Below are 26713 nucleotides of genomic sequence, written 5' to 3'. Positions count from 1 at the left end.
ATAAATCCTGCTGATGTACGTAAGCAATACCATGACGGATCACCCATGTTACACAGAAATTGAGCCAATACTTGAGCACACAACCACTCACACTCAATACCAGTACATGGCCATCATCTTCTTGACATCAACATCCAGAAAACAGGATCTCAGCAATATAACATTGTATTCTAGAACAGACAAGCTACCTGCCTGTCACTGACATCTATCAGCATGTGAAGATTGTTACTACTTGTGTGAAGGTGACAGATACAAACATATTTTTATTGCCAAATCTAGTCAAATAGGCTTATCTGTATTACTCTAGTCAGGCTACTCTGCCCACTGTATCACAGGAAACTATGACTTCTTCTTGACCCCAATTAGCACATTCATTATTCATCAAAGCACAGTTTTCATTTGCTTCCGTTGGGAACAGCAGAGTATCACTGTGAGGATCTTTCAATACAACTTCACCCCCTTAATACACTCGGGATTTGCTGACAAGGAACAGCTACTCATTCCCCTGAGTAAAGTTCATATTAATAGGACTGCATGGTGAATCATGGGATGGTATTAAATCATGCCTCCTGCTTGTATAAATACATCATTCAAGCACCCCACTATGCCAAGCGCAATGTCTTGATTGCAGAAACCAGCATAGGGTAGATATCCTAAGTGAGCAGGGTGCCTTGGAGAAATAACCTATTTAAACCCCAAAATAATAAAGACCCTACAGGTCTTTAAAGTGATCAGAGGGAATTTCTGTTCACAGCTGACAAGTTTCACATTCTCCAGAGATAAAATACCAAGACTTGAAGGCATTAGATGCAATGCAAGCTATAATTCAGCTCTACTCAAGACATCAGTGATAGTTTTTAAGTACTGAAGTTTACCCAAGAACTACAGGCTAGGATCATCTGAGGCAGGATTTGGCTGAAAGGACTGGAAGGCACAGCTGATATGAAGATTGCCTCCAAATCTGAATATCACAAAATTAAGAAAGCTTTTTCAACTTCATTGCTACTTGATGTCTGAAGTCAGTTCTGTCTCGTCGATATCTCCTAATACAACTCTTTGGAGACACACTTAGCCCATTAAACCACTACTAAACCTGAGTGGCTGTCTTGAAGGCAGCACTGTGCATGGTCTGCCTAGACAGCATATTACATAGCACAGGAGCATCTGCATTTCCTGAGATTGGTCAGATCTCTTCTGCCCATAGTCTAAGGGTCTATAGGAGATCAGACCAAGGCAAGTGGCATTGCTCAGGTACCCTCCGCTGGCACCTTTATGCAAACAGTCAATATACAAGAAAACTACTTTGAAATAATGGAAATTCCCTGGCTTAAGCTCCAACAAAACTTTGTGGTAATACAGCAAATAGATCTCACCTTGAAGAATCACAACATGTGTTTCCTTTCCTCCCCTCTCCCAAGACATTAGACAATATTCATTATACATTCCAGTCCTAAATAACTACTCTACCAAACAGGTGATTTGCTTCAGCAACTACGCTAGATACTCAATTCATGTAAATACTTGATTTCTGATACTATCTCTTACAATAACTTTCTCAGGACAATATAAATCTATGGGGATGGTGTTACTGATGAGAAAATGATAGAATAGACACTTGAAGAAAATCTAATATTGTTATATCAATGCCAGACGGTAAGAATCTTTCCTGCCATCAACTTACCAACTTTTTTTACTTTTGATTAATTCCATTTTATATTAGAAGGGAATAAAGAAAGGATGGCCTTTTTAATTGCACCTTCATTTAGGTTATAAATCAACCTTTGTCAGTGCCCTTGGAGCACACCGGCAAAAGACTAATGTAAATTTGTGCAGAGAAGGCAGACAACAGAAGAGGATTACTTCTGTGTTGATTGAAATTCGTAAATGGGCAAGATTTTACTGCTGCAAGAAATAGGACAGAATGAGTAGACTCCTTCTAAGACCTGAGATACACACAATTCTTCTGCAGTGCCACACAGGAAAATTAGACAACAAAAATTTATCTCCAACTCTTTGACTGAGAGAGTCTTACCTTTTCTCACGTTTTCTTTTTTTTTTTTAATAGAGATTTGTCCCTAACCAGAAGAAATGTAACCCATGACACTCTTTAGGAAAAAAGCAAAACACATGTTACTGAACACCAGGTACAAGTGAAAATAAGAAACACAGAATATCCTTAGAAGTTCTGACTTGTGTTGCTCAAACATGAACTGTACATATCTTTTTGTTCCTACAGATACAGCTTTCACACATGTGGATTATAAATGCTATTACTGGAACATCTCCCTGGTATTGCAATGACAGAGAAGCACTACATAGCTACTTCTACAGAACTGTCAGATTTCAGAGTAATTACTTGAGTCAGCTGGGACTAATGAATTCTTACAGAAATTATTTTGAAAGCTTTTTGTAATTCCTTCAAAGTTTTTCTTAACCATAGGTCTCCTTCACAGTCTGCTTCCTTAGATGCCTGTGTAATCAAGTCCTCTAGCAGAGGAAGTTAACTGCTACTCTTGTCTGCTGGTCTACTTGGCCATTTGTGGCACTAGTAAGAAAGCTAAGTTTCCTGAATTCTTATCCTCTGAGCTTTTATTAGCTCTTTGAGATCATATAAACAGAACAATGAATAGTTCTATGCTCAATAGCCCTAATTCCTCATGAAGCTATGCAAATAACACGTCCACCACTATCACAGAGTAGACACCACCTGCTCAAATTCAGCATCCTTCACAAATCTGTGAAAAATCACTTTCCCTTGAGCCAAAGTTCATTTTCTGATGGAAGTAGACACACACCACTTGTATAATTTTAGTGCAAATAAGCACCTGTTGGTTGCATACCAACTCATACGTTTGTTTACAACAGCAGTTACTAAGAGACACACCTTGCCAAAAGGTTTAGCAATAAACACCATAGAAAAACCATCAAAGTCACAGTTCCTTCTGGAAACACTTTGAAAAAAAAATTCCCTACGAACATTATCCTGATATTCCTCTGTTTTTTAAGAAAATGGTTTTTGAAAGTTCCTGTTTGAATTTCCATCTATCACATGTTTATGAAGAGTCAAAAGTGCAAGTGTAATCCTCAATCTATTGAGGAGCATTTATTGACACTTGAAGGAAAAGATTTTAAATCCTCATTTTATGTTCACATCTGCTGATGCACATGGATAGGCAACAGGAAAATTATGAAGCATTTCTAACAAGCCCTTGAAGAAAAAGGTGAGGAATTTTCTTTCTATGGTAAAAACTGAAGCCATTTGAACATCAGTCCTACATGACTTTTAATAACGCATACTTTTCTCAGTATCTATTCTTATTATCCTCTTTTTAATTCAGTTCTTTATGTATATACAAGTTTATGTTTATGTTAAAATGATGTTAGCAACCTCATTTCAATGGAAAAATCTATGTTGGATAAATGAACCATGTTATATTAAGGGCATTCCAAAGGCCTCAAATGTAGACATGTAAGAAACAGTTAAGGATAGTTGTAACTCTATAATGGTATACAATGGCTACACAGTGGTATACAGGTCAATAGCCATCAAAACTCATGTTCTTCCTTTGACATTTTAAATAGGAGACTTTCTGCAATGATAAAAGCTACAGAAGGCCTAATTTTAGGATTTGTTCATCATTAGTGTCTGGAAAACTTTCTTCTACATTTTATTTTTGAGGAAAAAACAATCAGATGCTGCATAATCGGAATTTTTCAGCGATCTACCTTAATCCATTCAGAGTATGTTGGACATCAGTAGTAGACAAAAAAAACCCCTTAACAGCAGCTGACAGCTACATTAAAAAAAACCAAGCAAACCACATAGTTAAAGAAGCACTCTTCCAACAGGAACTTCTACAGCATTGTCTCCCTGCCCATAAAGTACGACCTCTTTTGGCAGGGGACTACTGAGGGTGGTTCTACCCCGAGTAAGATCTGTAAGACTAAAAGCAGTCTTTTTGTATTAGCATTCACAACTCAAGAACGTTATTTCAATATGAAATGTGTGGGGAAATCAATTTAATAGTGACGAGATCAAATTAACCCATATATTATGAACGATACATCATCAACTAGAAATTCACTATCACATAAAAACTGTCTGAGATCACATTTTTTATTGTTGTAGTATTTATTCAACCAAAATAAAATATTATTGTGCAAATACTAGAGAATTAATTACATAATGTACCTTTACAAAATTACATAATATGAGTGCAGCTCCTTTCTCTGTTTTCTGTTTGAAAAATAGATTGTTTAATAACCCATCAAAGCTATCTGTAAACCGAGGAAACAATAGAGCAGATGTTGACTGTTGTCTTGTGCCTCACAGACATAATTAAATACAATGAAACACTCATGCACCCAAATAACAGAGGACAAACAAATACAAAAATGGTACTCTATAAACATAAACCTCATTTACTGGGCACCTGTCTTATATTAATCTGTGATATTTAAACCAATGATGGAAATGGAAAAGAAGGTATTAATCTGCCCTCAGACTACAAACAAAAAATTCCTCTCAATAATAAGTAGCTTTAACTTCTACCATACCAATTCCCACATTGCTGACTTTCCTTAAGCTAGGAGGGAACCCTGTTTTCTAATGTAACAAAGCCAGGACAAGGCCATCACATTTTCTGTAAGCAAAACCTACATAAATCAAGGACTCTGAATGATCCAAATAGAGTAAAACCACCGTTCCTGCTGTGCAATACAAAGTCTTAAGATTTTCCTAGAAATCTTTCCTTTTAACTGCAAAACATGTTCCCTGTAATTATTTCTAAATCCCACTTCCTTCTGTAAAGCAGTAATGGAAAGTAAAGATTACATTCCAAAAGCATCAAGTGTTTATTTTCCAGGAGAGTGTCCCGTAACACTATTTCCCATCAGAATTTGAGAGACTTTTTTTAAATCATCCTTCTTTGCCATCATTTCTATAATCCAACATAGATGCTTTTTTTTAGTTATATCATATTAATCAGGTATTTTTAAAGAATCATTATGTATATGAATACAGAATTAAACACCTGATCTTGTACTTGCTATGAGGAAATAAAGTTCCTAGATAAAAAAAACCCCAAAGCTCTGAAAATGAACACTCATATGTATTGCAAAAAGAACCCAGAAGTTTATTTTTGCTAATAATAATAATAAAAAATCTTGGTTTTGAAAAATAAAATTGTTTAGGGAGTGTTATTAATTTTACTTTAGATAAATACTGAAGTACTTTGCTTAATGCAAACATGTTTTGTCTTTACATTGTATTTATTTCTAAGAAACATGATGGACTGTAATGTGATCTGCATCTCTATGTTAATGAAACCATGCTAACCTCTTTCCATAGGCAACACCATAAAGCATAAATACCAAATGGAAAACAAATGGAAGTATAATGCCACTGTGAAGCAAACCAATCAACCCTAAAACAGCTGTGATAGATCTCATCCAGAAGTTCATTCATTCTTTATAGAAAAGAAATGAAAATATTCCTGGGTGAATCAGATTTAAAAAAAAAAAAAACAAAAACCCACCCTCAGCAGCTTTGAAAGGTTGTAAAGCACTAAATTCATTTGATTTATGAAGGCAACATCCACTGCATTGAGCAAAACAACTCAGCATGCCGGGACCCCTTTCCCTGAAATTCCTTTATTAACACAACCTGGCTCTGCCAGTGAACAAAAGCAGTGGTGCGGTGTGTATAAATCATTAATACTGTGCTGTGCAATGGCTGAATTTCCTGTGTGAGCTGGAAAGCCTTCCTGCACAACAGGGATTTTGGGGTTGGAATTGGCTGCTATGAAATGTACTTCATCATTCTCCGTGTTTGACGCTTCCCAATAGCTTTGTACTTTTCCTCTCCTTTTTCTCCCCCAAGCCCAGCAACCGCAATAGAAATTTATTGGATTTTATGTCTGCAAATAAAAGAAGGAAAGAAGCAAGCAAACCCATTTAGAAGTAGAATCCTAATCCTTTTCCCTTCATTTAAAGGCAGGTCATGTTCAAATACAAACATCTACTTATGAATAAATTTGGAATTTTTAAAATGTAAGCAGTTCACCATTTGAAAAAGAAACAAAAACAACCTATAAAGTGGGATTAGTCTTAACAACAACAACAAAAAACCCCAAAGTATCACTGAAAAGGTATGTCCTCTCTAAATGAAGTAATTTTCCACTGCAGCAATTAAGGATTGTGAGGTTGGTTGGGGTTTTTGCTTTTGAGATCAGGCAGAAACAAGGGCAGTGTCCAGGCATGAGGAACTCCTGAAGTTAGGTGGATCAAGTGCTTTTACTTCAGCTGTACCAAAAATCTTTCCACAGAGCAACAAGCAATTTCATGTGCATGTGCTAAGTGTGGCATTCTACGTGGAGCTGGAAAAGATGGTAGCAATGGGTGCCCTGGTTTCAGCTGGGATAGAGTTAATTTTTTCCCTAGTAGCTGGTACAGGCTGTGTTTCGGATTTACTGTGTGAACAATGTTGGTAACACGGGGATGTTTTAGTAGTTGCCGAGTTACACTTATTTGAAGTGAAGGATGTTTCAGTTTCTCATTTGAGGAGGTGCTGGGAGGATGCATGGTCAGGAGAGCTGAGCTGAACTAGCCAAAGGGATATTCCATATCACAAGAGTCACATCCAGTACAGAAACAGAGGGGCCTGGCAGGGAGGGACAGATCACTGCTTGAGTATCGATCAGCAGGTGATGAGCAACTGCATTGGGCATCACTTGTCTTTCTTGCACTTTGTCTCTCTTTTTGTTATCTTCCTTTTCACTACAATTATTACTCAATTTTCCTATTGTTGTTATATTTTTTTAGTTATTACTCTGCTCTTCTTTCAACCTATAAGTTTTACTTTTTCTTTCAGATTTTCCTCCCTATCTCAGTGGGAAGAGGAGTGAGCGAGCAAGCAGTTGCATGGTGCCTGGTTGCTGGCTGGGGTTAAACCACAGGAAAAATAAACCTAAACTCTTGGAATTGCAATTTCTGAACACTCCTGTATTTTTGTACACTACACTTGGAGAGAGAACATCAAAACTACTTATCTTGCCTCTGAAGTACATGCAATACAACAAAGTTGAATGGCTTTTTTTAAACTTGAAATGAAATAGCAAGTAGTCTTTATAAAACATTCTGCACTAAAATATTCCTTTTGGTGACAGATTTAGAAAAACTAAGGAGTATGACAGAGAGAGAGTAATGCTGAAAAAGCAGTCTGAAACCATATGCTACCTTTCAGGAAAAATGGTACACATTATAAAGGTAACTAAGGATACAATCAGTCTTTCAGCTAGGCCAGAGCATGATTCAGAATGTATCAAGCATCAGCACCACCAACAAATGAATTTACCGCCATCTAAGCAGTAAATATTAAAGACTCAGAATGTAGCTTTGCAAAAGTCAATGAGCTAAAGTCAGAATAGGGAAGCATTTCAGTGTGCCATTTTACACTTCTGCAGCCATCCAGCAGACTAAAGCTTGCAAGAAATAGGCCTGCAATGCATGCAGAAGTCCCTCTGCATTACACAATAATGACATTCCGAACGGAAATAAATGAATCCCCTGCAGTGCTATTCTGTCAGCTTTTGAAAGTAAATAACTTGGCTTCTGACAAGAGAGACATTTTTTTTCCTTCTCCTGCCATATAGCATTAATTGAGCTATGCAGCCATGTAACATCCCAGAGATACGACTAACACATGACAAGGAGAAAAAACTGAAGAAAGAGGGGACACTTATTGAATATATGGGCTGCCTGACTTCTTTTCACCCTACCTGTGTCTTGACAAGATCTTATTCGTTGGGAGAACTTTAAACAGGTTTTTGCCTCCCTCTGTACTGTCTACTGAAACATTTCAAACAAATACATTAAATTCACTTTCTCTTACAAAAGATGGTGCCATTATGAAAATATAACCTTGTATTTTAAAAACTTCTTATCAATTCTTGTTTGTCAAAGAAGTTTCATGCCCATAATCAATACCTGTAATTAACTACCTAATTTACAGAAGGCGTACTGGGCACAGCAGAGATAAAGATAGCTATAAAAGAAGAGGCTATGAGAAGCCAAACCAAAGAAACAGTCTCTAAAAACAGATAATAACAATAAATGTTAGTGTAAGTCAGTAAGGAATTGAGGCAAGGCATATCATAACTACAAGCATATACACACCTCACAAATATATATGAGATGATACTATTAAATTTATGCACAGTTATCAAAAAAAGATCTATTCAAGATGTTACAGATAGGAAAACCAACAATTTTTGGTGTGTTTTCATATAAAAGGTCAAAAGGGAAATTTAAGAAATGGTCCAAGATGAAAACACTTGCATTCTTATTCACAAGCACCTGAACATCTTAAGTATTTCAATTCCCAGCAATGACACACTTTCTTTTCATATGTGGGGGGAAAAAAAATAAGAATCAGTGATTCACTGTGAACAAAACATAACTCACCCAATGCTTCAGTTCTTACTACAGTATCTAATTTTGATTCTGCACGTGTTCAACACAACGAGAAAGAGCAAGATCAAAATACAGTGAGATCCCTCCACAGCTGGAGCCTGCTATAGTGCAAAAGACCAAAGGCCCAACTACAACCAGTCAGGACACCATAGACATTAGATATGCTATTTTCTCTAATTAAATTCACTGGGCTGCTGCACTGACAGAGTAGGAGGGGAAGCAAAACGTAAAAGAAGTCAATGGTGCTGCACTAGGCAACTCAGAGGTAAATGAGCAATGCTAGCAAAGAAATGACAGGAGTTCCTCGGGAGAGCTCTTGTACTACACATCACACTTTAAAACTGATAAATCAATTGCACAAACACCTTTAAAAGGCCAAAAAGCTTGAAGGATTCTTAGAGGGTGTAGACTTTTTTCCACCAACATTATTCTAGCTCTATAAAGAAAGTTGATAAATTCTGGTGTCGCAATTTTTACCACTTCCATTTATACTACCTATTAAATACTTGTAAAACATTTTTAAACAAACTTAATATTAACATGATGACAGTAGTTCTTTACCAGTTCAGAAATGCACATATAGCGGAAAAAAACCCCTTCATAGTCTAGTATTGCATGGCTAATAGGAAAATAACCCCTAAACAAATCAAAAGAAATCTCTACTAGTCACCCTGAGAAAAACCCCTGCTTACATAACCACCTCATATGTTCCTTGGCATAAAATAGCACACTTCCCCCCGCCCCCCCCCAAGAAAATAACCATCCACATACATATTTAGCAAATATCAATGAATAGTGACAACTTCCAAATAGCTCAGAACAGAAAAAACAGCTACCACTTTTCAGCTGAAGTGTTTTAAAATGTTCAAAGAGTCCAGTTATAAAAACAATGATTCTAAGCCAAAGTATTCACCTGCCTCTGCTCACAGGGAAGCTCCTTTGAAAGTACTCTTGCTCTTTTATTCCAAAGCATCTGCCAACCTCCTTTGCTGATTCTGGTTGGGTGGGGGAAGTGGTTGCGTTTGGGGTTGGTTTTGGATGAGGTGGGTTGTTTTTTTTTGCTTGGGTTTCTTTTTTTTTGGTCTAGTATTTAAAGAGAGGAGTACTTAACTTAAAGCACCTCCTCTCTCTATTGTGAGAAGAGACTGACCTTGTTTGACAGCTGCTGTAGTTAAATGCCCCAAACTAGCTCTTATTCAGAATGAGTGCTGCTATAGCACTTGATCTCTAAGCCACTTCTCATTAGTCTCTGGAAAACAACAAAACAGCTCTTGTGAGACAAAAGATATGTAAACACATAACTTTGTCTTGAATCAGAGGTGGAGTCCCAAGCACCAGCTTCGAAGTTCATTGGTGAACATCCAATGATCTTATTTACCCTAATTAAGATAAATAACACATCAAGACTTCAATCCTTACTTTGGCATTAACAGTACTTCTGGATGCAACAATTACCCTCCCACACTGGAGGTCTGTTTCACTCATGTACTAAGATTCCCTCAGAGTGCCACATGGCCCTTCAGGGGCAAATGCACCCACATGGTATCGTCTGTAGCATGGCAATTCCTTTTTTTATTTTAACAGAAAATTATTATTTATCTGACAAAGTACAATTTTTTATCCTACATATATGAATAAACAAGCACTATGTTTCTCTTGGGGCAGAGAAGCTGGTTAAATGAATCAGAAAACCCTGAAAAGATTGCCTACCCTCAGTCCATCAGCTACTGGACAATTATTCAAGGCCCAGCTGTAAGAAAAACAGATGGTGAGTGAGCATTAGTAACGTGGACTTCTTTTCACTCATGCAGTCATAAGCAGAGGTTTTATGTTCTCACATGAAAATTGCCATGAAATAGCAGACTGAGGAACAAAATTGTGCAAGGACTCCAAATTGTAAGCTAACAGATGCTTAAAATTTTCATGAGCTAAAGTCAGATTTACTGATTTTACAGAAGACCGCAGAATGAGTACTATAAATGGCCTAGGTAAACAAAGGCAGTGTTGTCACCATAGGCTTAAACAGTGTAATCATAAAATATCAATTACTGAATTTAACTAACAAACCGGATCCTTTGAAGGCTCACTAAAGTATAAAATGTAAAAGGCACACATTTAGAACTGTAAATGCAATGGTGACATTCAGCAATTGCTATGCTTGTGCTCTGTAAAAATGGTAAACTGTATCCAGGAATTGTTCATCCATTCTAATTCTTTACACAATTTTAGCACAAAGATAATCTGTTCTAATCCTTATTCTGTTATTGACACTATTGACTACATCAATTGAAAGTGCTACCAAATAAATCAACATTGAATTAAGCCATGAAGAAAGAATGAGATAAAAAGTCTTTCAGACTCCTATAAATCATCAGATCCAGAAGCATGACATAAGTAACTGAGTGGGGAATTCAGTTTTTCTTCATAGTCATAATGCTTAAGGCCCAAATAAAATTACACTAATTTACCATGTAAGCATTAATGGAATAGCTAGGGTAGAGATGGAGGAGTTTTTGGGTTTTGTTTTGTTTTCATGGTGGATTCTTTTCATCACTGATACGAGAGCTGTACCATGAACTACTTTCTTGTTAAAAGACAGAAAAGGTTGATATTGAAGTTTCAGTTCAATTGTTTTCGATCTGTGAATGTCCACTATGAGCAATTGCTCCACTTAAGAGGAATTACCCTTTGTACAAACCACTTCACTATTTAAAACAAAACACATCTATCATCATTAAACAGGGAAAAAAAAATACCAATTTAAAAATAATGACAGCAGCACTGTACACTATGACATGGAATATTACTTGATGTTTCAAAACAATAGTTGACTTTGTTACTTTATGCAGAAAGCAACAACTAAATAATCCTATGTCCAGGCAAATAAATATCATAGGGAAATGCCAGTTAATAGGACTAAGCATCCATTAATATATGTTAAATTCCCAGTCAAGAAGCAGTCCCAAATTTGCTACAATTACTTCACGCTAGCAATTGATGTAAGCTTGAGTTCAGAAATTATTTATTGCATTTAGGCGTTGTATTAAAGAAGAAAAGATAGAACAGATTTGTTTGGCTGCTTCTAACACTATAAAATGTTATCAAATGATAATGTGAACTGCAAATCCAAGTTTCCTTTCCCTGTATCTTTAAATATTGACACAAGGTAAAATCATAACCCAAATGCATTTACACTTCTCCTGATTGTCCCTATCTTTATAATGACGCAGTAAAAACTTCCAAGTCAAAACCTCCTCTGCTCTTTTCTGCCACTGATACAGTCATTTTGGTTTTAATGTTGTTTGAAAACTCTTCCTGGATTCCTAAAGTTAGAAGCATCTTAATAAGAGATCATTCAAATAATTTCAGATCATTTCAAATACCTTAACTAACTCAGAAGCATCCTTCAGTTTTTGTTGGCTTTTTCAAGTGACTGTCTTATTGACATAGGCCTAGTTCACATGATTTATTTTCAACAGTTTAGCTTTAAATGTTTTTAGGCAAAGCATCCTATAGGTACCAACTGTTTAAAAGAAAAATCCTCAGTTCCTCACTTAGCTTTTAAAATATTATATAAATTCTTAATGTGCAAGATATTAGAGAAAATACTTAAGTTTCTAACACTGGACAAAGTAGTAGAGTACTTCTGTGAGTACACTGTGGATAACAATGTATCCATTTCTACTAAACAAACTGACCAAGCGTGTTAATTTAGCAAATAAATAATGGTCAATTTTAAATGACTACCAAAACACAGATTTTCTCCAATGGTTAACAAAGCTCCATAGAAAAACAGTCCACTCATGGCTACATAAATATTTATTGACAGGAAGACTTGTTTGGCTATCTTGAGAAGAACATAATGACTTTTAGTGTCTTTCAGAAAAGAAATATATCCAGTTATAAAACCTAAATGTGGCAGAAAACATATTTAGCAGATACACACAAAAATGAAGATTTTTTTCCCCCCCAGATTCTAAATAGTTAAGTTAACTGAGGGAAAGCTCGGTTTTTAATACAGATGTCTGAATCCATTTTAATTGAGGTGCAAGTGAGCAGACATATCTAAAGTGCAATTTTGAGAGGAAAAAAACCACTCTACTTGATAGGTTGATGTAATGTCTATATAGTGCTGGTCACAGGCAGGGGAATCACTAGTTAAGTTGCCACATAAAGCTTTTAGGTTACCAGTATTTAAGATCAATTGACACATTTCTAGAAGTTTGACTGAGATAAAGATATTTCCACTAATCATACAAAACAATTTCTAGCAGTCCTACAAAAAATATCAGCTATGGGAAAAACAGAAACAAAAAAAAATAGGTAGACTGTCACGGTGAAACTTTACCAATGTTTCTCAAATATATATGAAGCCACTTCCTACCTTCTTCTACTTAAAACCAGAACCATGTTTGACTTGTAGATAATATCACCACAGTACTATCTTTCTGCCAGAATGGATTTCAGATAAAGTAACATAGTTTCTAAAGAAATAATTAAACAAATACATAATAAATAATATCTGAATTAAGATTATAACTATTTGACTCTAGGAATCCAGAAAACTAGAATGTCAACCAGCAATTGAAAGAAGCAACAAGCACAGAATTTTGAACCTGCCACAGTTATCATCAGGAATTCAGATGACTGTTTAACTTACATGTAATTGTGATTACTAGAGGCAGAATGATTCTAAACTGACAATGAGATTAACCAGAGGAGAAAGCCAACATTGTTTTTTTTTAAAGAAAAGATACTTTCAGTGTGGTAGTTAATCCACTTAAAGAGTTAAAAATTATCCGCTAGATATAGCGCTTTGTAAAGTGCATTAGCAATCACTTCTCCTCTTTCTCTCAAATGGAATAGGTGGAATCGAATTCACTGTTTTAAAGTAATTATTAGGGTTGCACAGTTTCTTAAACCTCAAAGCAGTGCCATACTATAGATGTGTTAGCATAATGATACTGCAGTAGCTCACAGAAGAAGGTTATTATGGCATCTAACCTCATCTCTCTGTTATCTTTTATCAGCTCCTTGTGTGGCCATGTTGACCTCTCACCTTAATTCACATTTTTCTTTTCAAAAGCTGGATCTTCAACGTACAAACTGTTGTTTGGCAAACTCAGACGAACAAATACAACAAAATACAGGAGTACATTTGGTATACAACCACTAAGTGCACACAAGTCACACTGTATCATTAAAGCTGATCTATAAATGTCATTTCCAAAACGGATCCAGAATACAGAACTATGAAGAACATAGATTTTAGTTATGACATGCAATTTATTTAAATATTAAATACATCATATTTATCTGATGCAAATTTTAATTGCAGGCGTATGAATCCCTCCCACATACATGTATAATCTAGGGCGTATACAAGAATCTTTTATTATGCACTCCCATGCTGTAAGTCAGAAATGGTTTATACTACAGTACTGAAGAAAAAAAGCTACAGAAGGGTTTATATCCTGCAAAATACCTGAGTTCTATTCTTTCAGCAGTAATAGAAAACAAATACTCTGAAATGAAAATAAGCTTGAAATCTATTTTGTTTAATCTTTAGGAACAAAAAGAAATACTGTACAACATCTTTCAGGCATTTGTAAATACAGAAATAAAGTTAGAGACTGTTTCATCAAAGTCAATATGCATATAAACTATTGTAGTGGAAGTTGGAAGAAATGCCCCTATTTGTTACAGTAGGCACAGAATTTTTTTCCATGAAGTTTCAGCAGAAAGTGACAGAATAAACACGTTAAATAATTTTTTTTTGCATGATAACATATTTCTGTTTTGGCTCTACACACTTACTAACTGATTCTCTATAATGGTGGACTCAGTTATAAAACAGAGAGGTAGAATACACTTATGATTCCAAATACTAGTTTAAAAAAGAATGTGTTATTATTGTTATTTATTTCATGTTATAACAGAGAAAGGGTACCAAACAGCAAACAATTTGAGGAGACAGATAAGTGGAAATACTTTAAAAAACTAAAAGCAAAAATGCTAAGAAAATAATTTTTAAAAGCATAATAAAAATGGACCAGAAATTGCTATAATTTTGCTGATATTAGAACATTTTTTACAACCCATTCCAATACATTTCAGTGACAGAAGTATTAATTCTGCACAGATATAGCTCTATAAATATTGTTTCCTTTTTCCTTTTTTTTTTTTTTTAAACTAAAAACTGATTGATTTTAATCAGCAGCGTCTTTCATCACAGACTTAAAATTCCTGGCTTCAAACAGGGCTTAAACAAAATTGCCATTGGGCACATTTACATTATAAGTATAATTTATGCCTGCAAGTGAATAAAGAGCAGTCCTTTATGGCTGAAACTGTGCTACAGTATCCACGAGAAATGCAGTCAAAGTACTGTGTTAAATATCTATAAACAGCATCAATAAAGAAATTGCAAAACAAACAAACAGATAAGATATGCAAAGGCTTGATGCCTCTACTCACTCTCACCATTCTTAAGTGCAGGCACAACATTCACTCCACACAGTGGGAGACATTTATACAGTCTATTCACACAAAAAATATCTCCAAGATTACAAATCCCCCAAACGATGCTGACAAAGCAGGCACTATAGGAAAGGAAAAAGTTAAGCAAACTTACCTGCTGTAAGTACATAAAAGTCAAGGCACAGGAGAGCTGGGGACACATGCCCACATTCGGCAGTGCCACGCAGGTTGCACCCGTAAGGGGATGCTGCATGGTGTTGCTCTGAAGTCTACGTAGAACAAGTGAGGGGGCTTGCATGCAAGCACGTTTGCCCTATCTTGTCACTACGGTTTTTTTCTTCCTTTTGATTATTTAAGTAAGAAGGAGTATTTCTTGAATGCCTGTTTCCCCCCAGCGCTAGATCCCTACATTCGTTTGTCAGCTAAGGCAACTTGGTAGATTTAAACTACGAATTTTTAACAGAGAGGAAAAAAAGAAGACACAGCCTGCAGCCTATTGATGAGCAAATGGAACTTCCTCAATGACAGAGAGCTGAAGCTTGTCTCACAACAGTAGCTGCTGACTAGGAGAGAGAGAGAGATTGACTCAGTGAGGCTCAGTCGGCTGGTGCTGATGCTGCACAGCTTCTCATTTGTCAAATGGGTCCTAGGGCAGGGTCTTTACCACTCACCAAAATTCAAATACTGCATTTTAAAAATCCCTGGAGAGGATAGGGAAGGAGAGAAAGTGAGCGCGCCGCATCACAGGCATCCATGAGATCTGGGCAATTAGTGTCATTGCCCAGCTGGGACTGAATGCCTGTTATGATTCTGCACGCACACATACACACTCACACAGACACTTTTTTCCACCCCCCCCCTCCCAGGACTCACACCTGACATAAAAAGGGCTTTCCCCTTCTAAGAACAAAAGTATGAAGCACAAAGTGGGGAAGGGAAAGAATCTTGGCTAGTCAAGAGGATTATGGCAAATATGGCGTGCTATCAGTAAATGAGCTTTTTTTAAAATACTAATTAATTGAATATCTATGTTTCATTCACCACCTAGTTTCCTAGAGAAGCCTATAAAAGCATTACAGCGAAACTGAAATATCTGTGTAACCACTGCAGCAGAAACACTAGGAATGAAACAAAATTCTATGGCATACTGTGTCTACTTCACTGGGGGGGAGGGGAACAGGCTTGGATAAAACCTGTATGGTAGAATTGGTCTAAACCCCATCTCATCTGAAATTACAAATGTATTGCACATTGTATAGTCAATCTGTTATAAAGGACTGCCCTATCAGGTTACATGGAAAAATTACATTTGCAATTTTCAGAATTTAATGTTTACTTTTTACTTTGAGAGTGATACCTCAAATTAGTATTCCACTCTTGCACGCTTTTTCTTTTTCCCTCCTTTATTTTATGGAGTAATAATTATTCATTAGTAGATCTAGTTATTCTTTATGTAATAAAGTAGGATGTGACCTGCAAATCAAATAATTTATATTACAGCTTGTCCTTGAGGTCCTATATTACAGGTCTTTCCCCCCCTCCCCTTAGTTACAACTCAAGTATAATAGAAGATACTACAATTTTTAATTAGAATTTGAAAAATGAATTAAATATTCATTCTTCAGGAAAGAAGGTCAAACCTCAAAGCAGCACCTGAGGTTTTGAAGGGGTTCCTTTTAAAAGACTCTGCAGAAGATTTTAAAATTACCTAACTCCCACAAAAACACATTTTAGATCAAGAGTTTAACGTTAACAACAAGAAATAAATAACCCACATTCAAAAGAAAGCTATTTCATCAGCAGGACAACCGTTTTGATACCAAGATCTAGCCTTAACAAGTAGTAATAGTCACTGCTTAAATGGAAACAGATACAAAACATGTCACTGCAACTCAGGCACTGTATTTAAAAAAACAGTCTTTTCCATTCTACATGTGCACACACATACCTGCACCCACACAAGCTTCAGAGACTGATTTAGATCCACTAAGTCTTCTTCATGCAAAAGTGAAAATTTTCCAGCAGAATCAGTTATTACATAATTTTCTTTCTCAAAAGCAGCCAATGCAAAAGAATCAATGTATTTAGAACTCAGCAATCAACACCAAACCAATCATGCACAAATTTACTATACAGGGATTGGTTTTGGTTTAGAAAATATCCATGCTTTTGCAGTTTATCGTGGGCTGTTCTACTAGAACAGCCCAAATACAGAACAGCACAGATTATCGCAAAAATCCCAAACCCAAAATCAAACAAGCAAAACCCCCTAAAACAAACCACCACCAAAAACCCAGCACACGCCACAGAGCAGGAGAGAGCGAGAAGGAGAAATGAACCCTCTGTATGTCCCTTTCTTTTTTCATTCTTTCTCTCTGCCTTAAGCAGTCTCCTGTTCTGACAGGACTATGTCATGCTTTTCTTCATTCTCTATTTTTTTTTTACCTAGCACAGAAAGGCTGTATTTTGCAAATGCCCTAAGCTGATAGAATTTTCCCTTCAGCTCATTTTCATATGAAATACCATAAATAATACATAGTACTTTAATAAGACCTTATAAGAATGTTTAATGAAAAACAAATATGTTATGTAAGGAGGCAAATAACCAACTTGTTCCACATTATGTCAAAATCAAAGGCAGCATTCTTCCTAGCCAAACAGTTTGGAACTATATAAGTCTATCCAATTTCCCAAAGTGAAGTTCTGGAACATGGCGATGATCAAACAAAGTTTCTTCTGTCTGTTGCACTATTTTACAGCTAAAAGGACATCCATAAAACAGATTAAACACTTAGAAGCAGTGTGTTGAACAATTACTTCAAGAGAGATTTGGTAATGTAAATGTAGCTAATATTAAAAGTAAATTTCTCATAGGTCTTTTAACCTTAATCTTCACCCATTTCAAAGAAAGGAAAATATGACTGACAAATACTATGACTTCTATTAATTCCTTAGATTTGTACACTCATATTATTAAAAAACATCAATGTTTTAACTATCCAAATCATATATACACAGAGAAACAATAAACATATATTATCAAATCAGGTAAGAGGCCTAAAATAGAGACAGAATTCATAGAATGGTAGGGGTTGGAAGGGACCTTTAGAGATCATCTAGTCCAATCCCCAAATTCTTTAGCCTGATATACACTACTTTAAGAGATGCAGGGGAAAGTAGTTACCAATTTTCATCCCTTCCAAGGAAAACTTGTCACAATGTCTAAAAAGAAAAATGGTAACAAAATGTGCTTTATTTTCACAAAAACAAAATCAATGTGTCTTCTTTAAAGCCATGTCCTTGTTTATACACACTCTGCTACCAAATTCAACCCATTACTCATAAGCACATTCCAAGTTATGGCTGTATATGCAGTAAATACCACCACAAATTTGATGAAGGTACATGAATGACTGTACACAACCTGACCTTCTGTCTTCATGCAGTGACAACTTTGCTGTAGCTGCTATGCAATTTCTCAGCTTCCACACCATCAACATCACATCTGCAAACAACTTGATTTTTCCCTTATTCTACAAAAAAACCCCAATGTGTGCAAAGCCCACTTTACCTACAGCATTTGACTTCTTCCAGTTGCCTTAGCGCTGCTCTGTTGGGTCTCTAACTGAACTCAGCTCACACTCAGCTGCTGGGATTAACCATTAGATATCAATTAACAAATACTACAAACCTCTTTCAAAACAAAAGGAGGCTACCAATCTATACAACCCAAACCAGCCTCTGTGGGAGTTCAATTAGAAATGTAGAAATAAAAAGTTCTTACACCGTGATAATAGATCCATCCTAGGTGCAGTATCTACACCACCGTGAGAGGCAACATTGCCTTTTCCAGTCTGTTTGGATTGTTAGTTTTAAGGTATATAGCACAGGCAGAGAGGGTGAAGATATGCACTGACTCCTCACATTCAAGGAGGCTGCCATTTAAAAACTGACAACGGGAAAGTGTTGATCAATCTTGAATATGCAAGTAAAAACACAGAATCAAAGCAAAAAGAACCAATAGCAACTCTCGTGCAGCTAATATACAAATAAAAATCCAGTCTTTTCTTTACAATGCATTTGTCTATTATTCTTATAACATGTTCCATTTAAAATCATCCCCTCAATCTGTTGTGATCCATAGTCAACTTTAACTTCTCAAAACTGAAGTTCAAATTTCACATCTACAAACATTCCATATAAAAGTTAACCTTTAGAATTATCACAGCAGACTGCCTAATCAGTCAAACCTTTTCCATGGAATAAAAAAAGATCTAAAAAGATCCACCTGCAAGACCACACATCATTTCACACTTCAAACTTGTCTTAGCAGTATCCTACACTAACAAGCTTATACATATAGAAGACATACAGTATTATAAATACTGTATGCTTCTGGACATCAAGCATTTAAAAACATAAATCACAACTGCATATTAAATTATCCATGTGAAGGACATATTTTCTTTTCAATTTTATAAAATTGTTGATGTAGTATAAAAATAGTTCAGGCAAATGTTATAGAAGCTAATAGTAGTGCTATCATTTCTCTTAAATACTTCTTTTCTAACACCACATGAAAAAAATAAGTCCCAAGACTTGAAATCAGGAAAAGTAGCATATTTATGAGCTTAAAAATGGAATGTTTAATTTTGACAAATCACTAGCAATCATCGACATCTTTGCCTTAATTCCACATTGTACTTTATTTCCCTACATTTATGTTTTATGCTTTTATTTAAAAAATAAACTAGGGAAATGTTACTGATGGTTTAAAATAATTTTTGTCAAAAAGACTAAATAAAAGAGTTTTCCTCAATTCTTTTCAGGTACTGGGTGATGTGTCCTTCTCCCAGTGATATTTTCTTGTCATGAAAATCTCTATTTCTAATTTAAGGTTTCTGTTAAGATTGCTCTTCTTTACTAGGACTTTGCACAAAGATCAAGACATTACAGAGGCTTATGCTTACCCTAGGCAAGTAAGAATCACTAATTTTCTGTTTCTGTTAAGCACTGTGGTATGTCCATTTACTTCTCCAGTGTTTCATACCTAATGCTTGCAAAGATTGTGGTACAGTTAACCTCTTCTGCACCAACACATAAGCGTTCAATAGAAGCTATCTAGATTTTTCACAACATAGGGAGACAAGAGCCCTTACTCTCACCGTGGTGAAGGTAATAAGTAAATAAATATATAATTTAAAACTTGTTCAGCCCTTAAAGAGTCAGAGACACATACAAAACAGATGTGTGTTACTTGACAGGTCTTCTTTTTTTGCCCTACAGTATCTGGATACTTTGTGAAAAGCACGAGCAGCAGGGACAGGGGGGATGGGACATCTAAAAAGCTACTCTTGATTCAATTTTGTGTGAGTTTTTCAGCAGTTGATCTAAATATCACCAAATATATACCACCATATCTCAAAATCACCCACCCCAACCTTCCATACACGCCCCGTATTGACTCGTGCCGTTTCCCCGTGGGCAGCGAGGTTCGCGTCGCAGGCAGGAGCGCTCCGGCCCCGCAGCGCCGTACCGGCACCTCCACCTAGCGGAGACGCCGCTCGCGTCAGCCGCCGCTCCCGCGCTCCCCGCACGGCTGCTGCAGGCGGCTCCGCGCCCGCTACGCCGTCCGCGGGGCAAACCACGGGCAGGAAAAGATGTGTCCTACCGGGACACGCTTGTCTCAAAAACATATGCCTACGCCTAACCACAGCTGTGCATTCAAAGCACAGGACGAGGTTCCAAAGCACCTTAAATCTGTTTGGGATCGCCCTTGCTCTCTACACGTTCTTACCCACTTTTTTAGCATTGGCACAAATGGCTCTGCTGCCAAATTGGGAAAGACAGCAAGGCTGGCAATGGAAGTAGCTCGTTGCCCAAAGCTACAAGCAGCACTGCCTTAGCAAAGGAAGGCCCATGCTCTACAGAGCAGAAGCAGTGAGTGCAGCAGCCCTCCTCATTTAGGAAAGTTTAACATTATGGGTAACTATATTTTTAAGGAAAAAAAAATGGTTCATCTAAACTGTTACCCTGAGCATACAGAAGCAGCAGGGAAACACACCCAAGAAGGTGAAATGGAAACCTGTGCAGCAAAACCTTTTATCAATCCCACCCCCACCTCACCTAGCACAATGGTTGCACGTGCACTTCAACGTTTCATTTTCAGGAGCACAGGGTGCTGTCACCCACCATGCACTACTGTCACAGCAGTAAATAAGCATTTTTTGGTAGACTAGTACAAGCCTGCTTCATCAAAGAGCCACTTCTACACTAGGGTCCACCTATAACTGCCACTTCATTTATTCTTAATACCATAACGTTAGCAAGATGACATCAGTGGGTCATGCGTAGTGTTGTCTTCCCATATCTTATTAAAAAGCATAACAACTCTTTTTGTTGTTGTTGTTAAAAAGGTAATATATAAAATGAATGAGCATCAATCACAGTACACTTTAAGTAGCTTTAAGTTTCAGTATATAGGATGAAAGGGCTACAAACTACTCAGGAAAAAAAAGGTCTGCAGTTTTAGATAAAGTGATGAAGCCTACCTTTGCCTGCTGCCACTGTGGGCTCTTTGGTAAGTATGAGATAGAAGAAACTGAAAGCATTTGAACACACAACATCTTTTCTGCTTTCTTATATAGACACAAGTCACTTGCACTACTACAATTTCTATTTTGTTCATCTCTAACTCAATTGAAACAAAAGTTTTCACAAAATTCATTAATCAACAGGAGTTCGGCCCAGTTTTTTGCTTCTTAATTGACATCCCATTGCACACTTTGCTACTGTTATGAAATCACCAGAAAATTTAGCTTAGAGTGCAAAATAAGTAGTAGAAGCCCATGAATTTAGAGGCTGGTTTTTGTGATAGTAATACAAGTTAAGAAAACCCCAACCAAACAAAACACCACCAAATGCAGTTATGAGTACATTGTAGAGCAGCATAAACACAGCTTGCTGAAGTTTTAAGGTGGTGTGAAAGATTATTAAACTCAACAAAAAAAATAAAAGAAAGTAAACTATCAGAAGTAGAATAAATGATATATTAATTATACTATCATGTAAAGGTTGTATCTTTTCTCTGTAGGAATTAAATTAACTGGATGTCAGCACAGTTTCCTTCTACAATGAAACCACTTCTCCTTTTATTATTCTCTCTACAGCTGGATGTCTCCTATACTCTGCCTAAATCTAAATCCACCAGACTTAGTCCACAATGCAGCAGCTCATTTTAATGTTTAACAGCTAAATGTTAGCATGCTCATGTATCAACCAACAAATCCTCCATTAACTGCAGCTGAATCAGTCTCCGCTTTCCCTGTCCTTTGCTTGCAGTTTACAGTCTGCCCACTTCCTATGAGTATATGATCCCTCCAGTGCAATGAACAACACCTCCACGGCTCTCCAGAGGACTTAAATTATCATCTACCAGTAAACCTCAAAATATTCCTTATCACTTTGACGCTATCCCATAAGATGGACTGTCAGTTTTAAATTTAGCTCAAATACTCTTCAAAATCTCACCCTTCAACTCCAATTCTTTCTTGTGGCTTTCAATCTTACTTTCAATTAAAACATCTTAAAATTCTTATGGTCAAGCCCAAAGGGTTCTAATTAAATACTCGTCTTCATCTGAAGAGAGAAAGCTGAAGCTCAGGGGAATTTAAACAGAGGTTTTTGTAGCTTTGAGCATCAGTATAAACTGAAGAACTACCAAGGCTTTCCAAAGTAGCCAGCTATATGCTCTCCAAATGACCGTTCCAGCAGGAAGACGTCAGATGCCATGACATAACCTCACTCCTATGCCAGAATCTGAGGAGAAAGGTTAGTTATTTTGCAGGGTTTTAACTTAAAAATTTTGGCACTATATAATCCTGCAGAATTACAGGCTTTGGCAGAAAGGCAGCTTTGCATATGGAATTGATACAAAGCTGCCTATACAGGCCTGCTTATTAAGCCTTGAAATAAAGACATACTGTATGAGAAAGTTCCATTTTATATAGAGTCAATATTATGTCTCTTTCCCCCCCCCCAGTTTATTCTATCTGCTGTTTTGAAGGAAGAAGCTGCTTCTTTCTAACCAATTTTTTTTTCCCCTGAGACCTTCATGGATCCTGTCCTCTCCATATTATCTTTCCATTCACTTCACTAGTGTAACCTCTATCAGGACTGTTCACAAAGTTGAACATCAGCTCCATCCTCTCTTCACTCTCCAATTGGTATTTTTTATCTTTTCCTACTTCAATTGATAAGGTGTCACATTCAACATCTCCAAGTCTTCCTTTTCCTCGACTGATAACTAGAGTCTGCAGATTCTTCTACAGGATTCTCTAGAAGTTGTTTGCTTTCATCAACAACAATCAAACATTGCCTTGTTATGGTAGCCATCCTTCACCTCTCCTAGGTGTAATTCCTCCCTCTCTGATCTTCTTTCATTCAATGAAGTCCACACTGCTAACACTGAATTCACTCTACTTTTTGCCTCTGCTGCTTTTTGGCTCTGTCACCACATCTTTTGCTTTCTGCATAAAATTCAAGTTTTTCATCCTCTGGGGTTCAGATCATTCGAGATCTGTCATAAAAATCTACTTCTGTTGAATTTTTACATGTGAATTACCTGATATTCCTTAGTTCTGCTAAGATCCCTCTCAATATTCTCTCTCACACATCTACAACCAGACTACATCTCCATGCTCTCCTTATGCATCAAGCAACCTTTCGTTTTAGACAGGACATTCACCTCCTTTTAAATACAAATATTTCTAAAAAGGATAGCTCAAAGCATAGAAGTCATATTGCATGTGCATAATATAATGTGCAAAATGTTAATGCTGAGCATTTTTTAACAGAAATACACTGGACACACTCAAAAATGCATTCCACATCTTCTGTTAAGCCTGACCACAGGCATAACGAGCAACAAGCAGTACTTGTCCAACTGCCCTATTACTCCAAGAATCTTCCAGTCATGAGACACAAATATCCTCACAAATAAAAAGAAAATATATACTTTAGTTTCTTTATACGTCAGTCTTAAAAGTTCTAGTTTGTTTAAAAATTCTAGTTTGTGGTGGTCTTTTAAAAATGAAATTTTGGCCTCAAATTGCAATTAACAAAACCCCAGAGAGACACAGTTCACATTTTTCCTTGTCACTTGATGCTCACAAAGATTCCCCTCTTTCCAAACCCATTCATGCTCACATATTTTGAAGAAAAATAAAGCAAAAAATTCACATTTTAGAAAAATTCTCTCTGAAATGTTCCTATGCATAGAAGTAACATTTTCTCATTGCTTTTCCTGAATTATATTAGCCTACTAGTTTTATGTTTAAGAAACTGTGGGTGTATCTCTTCCTTTAAAATTTTAGAATTTGGTCATGAAAGTAAAAATAATTTCAAGGCAAAATTTAGCAACATTTATATTTTTAACACTGAGAAAAAAAGAAAAAAAGAAAATACTTGAACTGAAGAAAATGTCCCAGAAAAACCAAAAATAAATTACTCCTAAATTTAACTTAGTGGCTCCGAATTGGTTTTATAGTTTCTAACCTGCTTTTACATGGTATGTCCAAAGACTCCAGATCAAATAATAATTCAGAAAAATAATTCAAAGAAATTAGTTTTTTGTTTAATTTCAACCATATAAAAACTGAAGAACATATTCTATAATAGCTTTTCTCTTTTGTTAAGTAAGTACACATTGCTTTATCATATCTCAATACAATATCATAGAATGAATACAGTTGGAAGGCTCCTTTAAGATCAAGTCTAACCACTAACTTCACACTGCCTGGGCCATCACCAAACTAAACCACATCCCTCAGCACATAAATCAATATGGCATGGGTTTTTTTTCATTAATAACATCACCAAACCCCCCCCAAGAAAATTAACTAAGATGAGGTAATGAACAACTGCTTTTATTTGTATGTAGTCTTTTTTTGTAAACCTGAAGGATACATCAAATTTAGCTGCTCAAGAGCTCTGAAACAGTTAAAGAATATGTCAGGGAGGTCATATAACACACATACACAAAGTGCCTCTACATAGGGTGCTAAATGTGTTCTTAAAAATAATATGAAAGCATACTGTCTCAATGCTTCCCAGTATAGTATCCACTTGCTCACATATACAGAGAAGACATTTTATCCTAATTTAATTCTCCAACTTAGCATTTTCTAGCTTAACCCACCAAACTTCTCTGCTGTGAAAGGCTTCTCTATGTCTACATCCCCAGAGCGCAAAAGGAGCAGAAACGTTACTATTATTAGGCCAGACAGCTAAGTTAAAGCTAGCAGGGTTAAGCTTGTGCTTTCCTCTCAGTGGTGCTAACAGACATGTTTCCATAAATAGTCAGGACACAGTATACTAGTGATCTTCTCCAAAACACATGCTCAATTTCTGCTCAAAGGCAGAAAAGAATACATCAGATAACCTTCTTAATTAACAAATACCTTATTTAAGTAATGGTATGAAGGACTGACAAGTAGAGATAATACCATGCTTTTGGAGTGGTTGTTCAAAACAACACAAAACTAAGACTTTACAAGTAACTTATCTCTTTAAATTGTTACTATATCCACAAAGCACAATCATAGAATAAACAATAGCTTGTGTCTTATCAGAGAGGTGAAGTTAAAATTTAAAATTAACTCAATAAAATCTCCAAATTATTCACATCACCTACTACCATACCTGTTCTTCCTTATGACTAAACACAGCGTAATGCAAGTTTTGTTCAAACCTCTGGCCTGCCCCCTGCACCTGCCATCACAGGTGCCAATTATGATGAAGATACCTCTGCTCCAGGAGACTAATTGAGGCCAGACGTGAATTTCAGGCAGGCCACTAAACAGCCATCAGGTGCTAACACTAGGTCTCAGTGAACATAAGCCAGGTGACCTATGCACAAAGGGTTTCACATCTAATTACAAAGTGTTTAGTGCCATCCAGTTTCCTGAAAGTGAACTCTTTAAAAAGACAGAGCATATCTCACTGTGTACATAATAACCTTTGTGCTCCAGAGACAATCTCAACCCTTATTAAGATGTAGCCTGTATCTTACTGTATCAGCTAAATTATGTTTATAATAGATGCAGTTTTAATACTGGATCTGAAATTTTTACTAGAAGCTGCTATTATTGGTACCAAAATCACATACCCTAATTCTGATATTACTGGGATGTAATAATCTTACGTATCAATAAAATGGTAAAATGTCAAGTATTTGAACTATCTTCACTGGAATACAGAGTAGTTAAAATTAGATGCAAGGACTCATTAGTAATCCCTAGATGCAGTAACTTCTGTTGTGTGAGATAAACAAACAGCGGAAAACCAAAAGCAAGGCTAACTAAAATCAGCAGCTAGACCACAAATAACAAATAGTAAAAAGTCTGAAGGATTGTTCCATCCTCCATTTATTGGGAATCAGACTCACTGAAAGTAGTAGAAGTCTGAATACTCAGTGAATGCAGCCTTGGGCTCTCAACACAAAACACCTGCGCTGCTGTAACATGCTTCTCAAGGGTTTGGTGATCCATTTCAAGTTAAAATACATTTTAAAAGTCTCATTTTATCAGTTTCTGCAATAAAATATTACTAAAATAAGGGGCAACAGCAGGACTGGATAATCATTTACATTTTACAATTTACATTTACATTACTGATTCACACCACCCCTCCTCAAACAATTTCTCTCAATACAAACTCAAAAGTGAGTTTCATTTACCCATCACACTTAAATATCTCAGAA

The 26713-nt window shown here is 36.4% G+C and overlaps 1 protein-coding gene across 5 annotated transcripts in view; it reads right to left on the bottom strand.

The window, feature by feature from the left end:
* The window catches only part of RBFOX1 (RNA binding fox-1 homolog 1), a 1234970-nt gene that overhangs the window by 263204 nt on the left and 945053 nt on the right, over nt 1-26713 (bottom strand). For 3 of the 5 annotated variants that reach the window (XM_061991825.1, XM_061991829.1, XM_061991832.1), the window contains exon 1: nt 15107-15205. The exons of 1 other annotated variant lie outside the window; for it this stretch is intronic. In XM_061991825.1, the coding sequence (XP_061847809.1) occupies nt 15107-15205 (99 nt within the window). Of the gene's footprint in view, nt 1-8835; nt 8856-15106; nt 15251-26713 lie in introns of those variants that run through there. One more of the 5 variants, XM_061991823.1, reaches the window with a different exon arrangement.

Source organism: Colius striatus, chromosome 3, assembly GCF_028858725.1.
Source record: "Colius striatus isolate bColStr4 chromosome 3, bColStr4.1.hap1, whole genome shotgun sequence".
In the NCBI taxonomy this organism is placed as follows: domain Eukaryota; kingdom Metazoa; phylum Chordata; class Aves; order Coliiformes; family Coliidae; genus Colius; species Colius striatus.
Note: the sequence above shows the minus strand (reverse complement) of the source record. Positions and strands in the feature narration are given on the sequence as shown.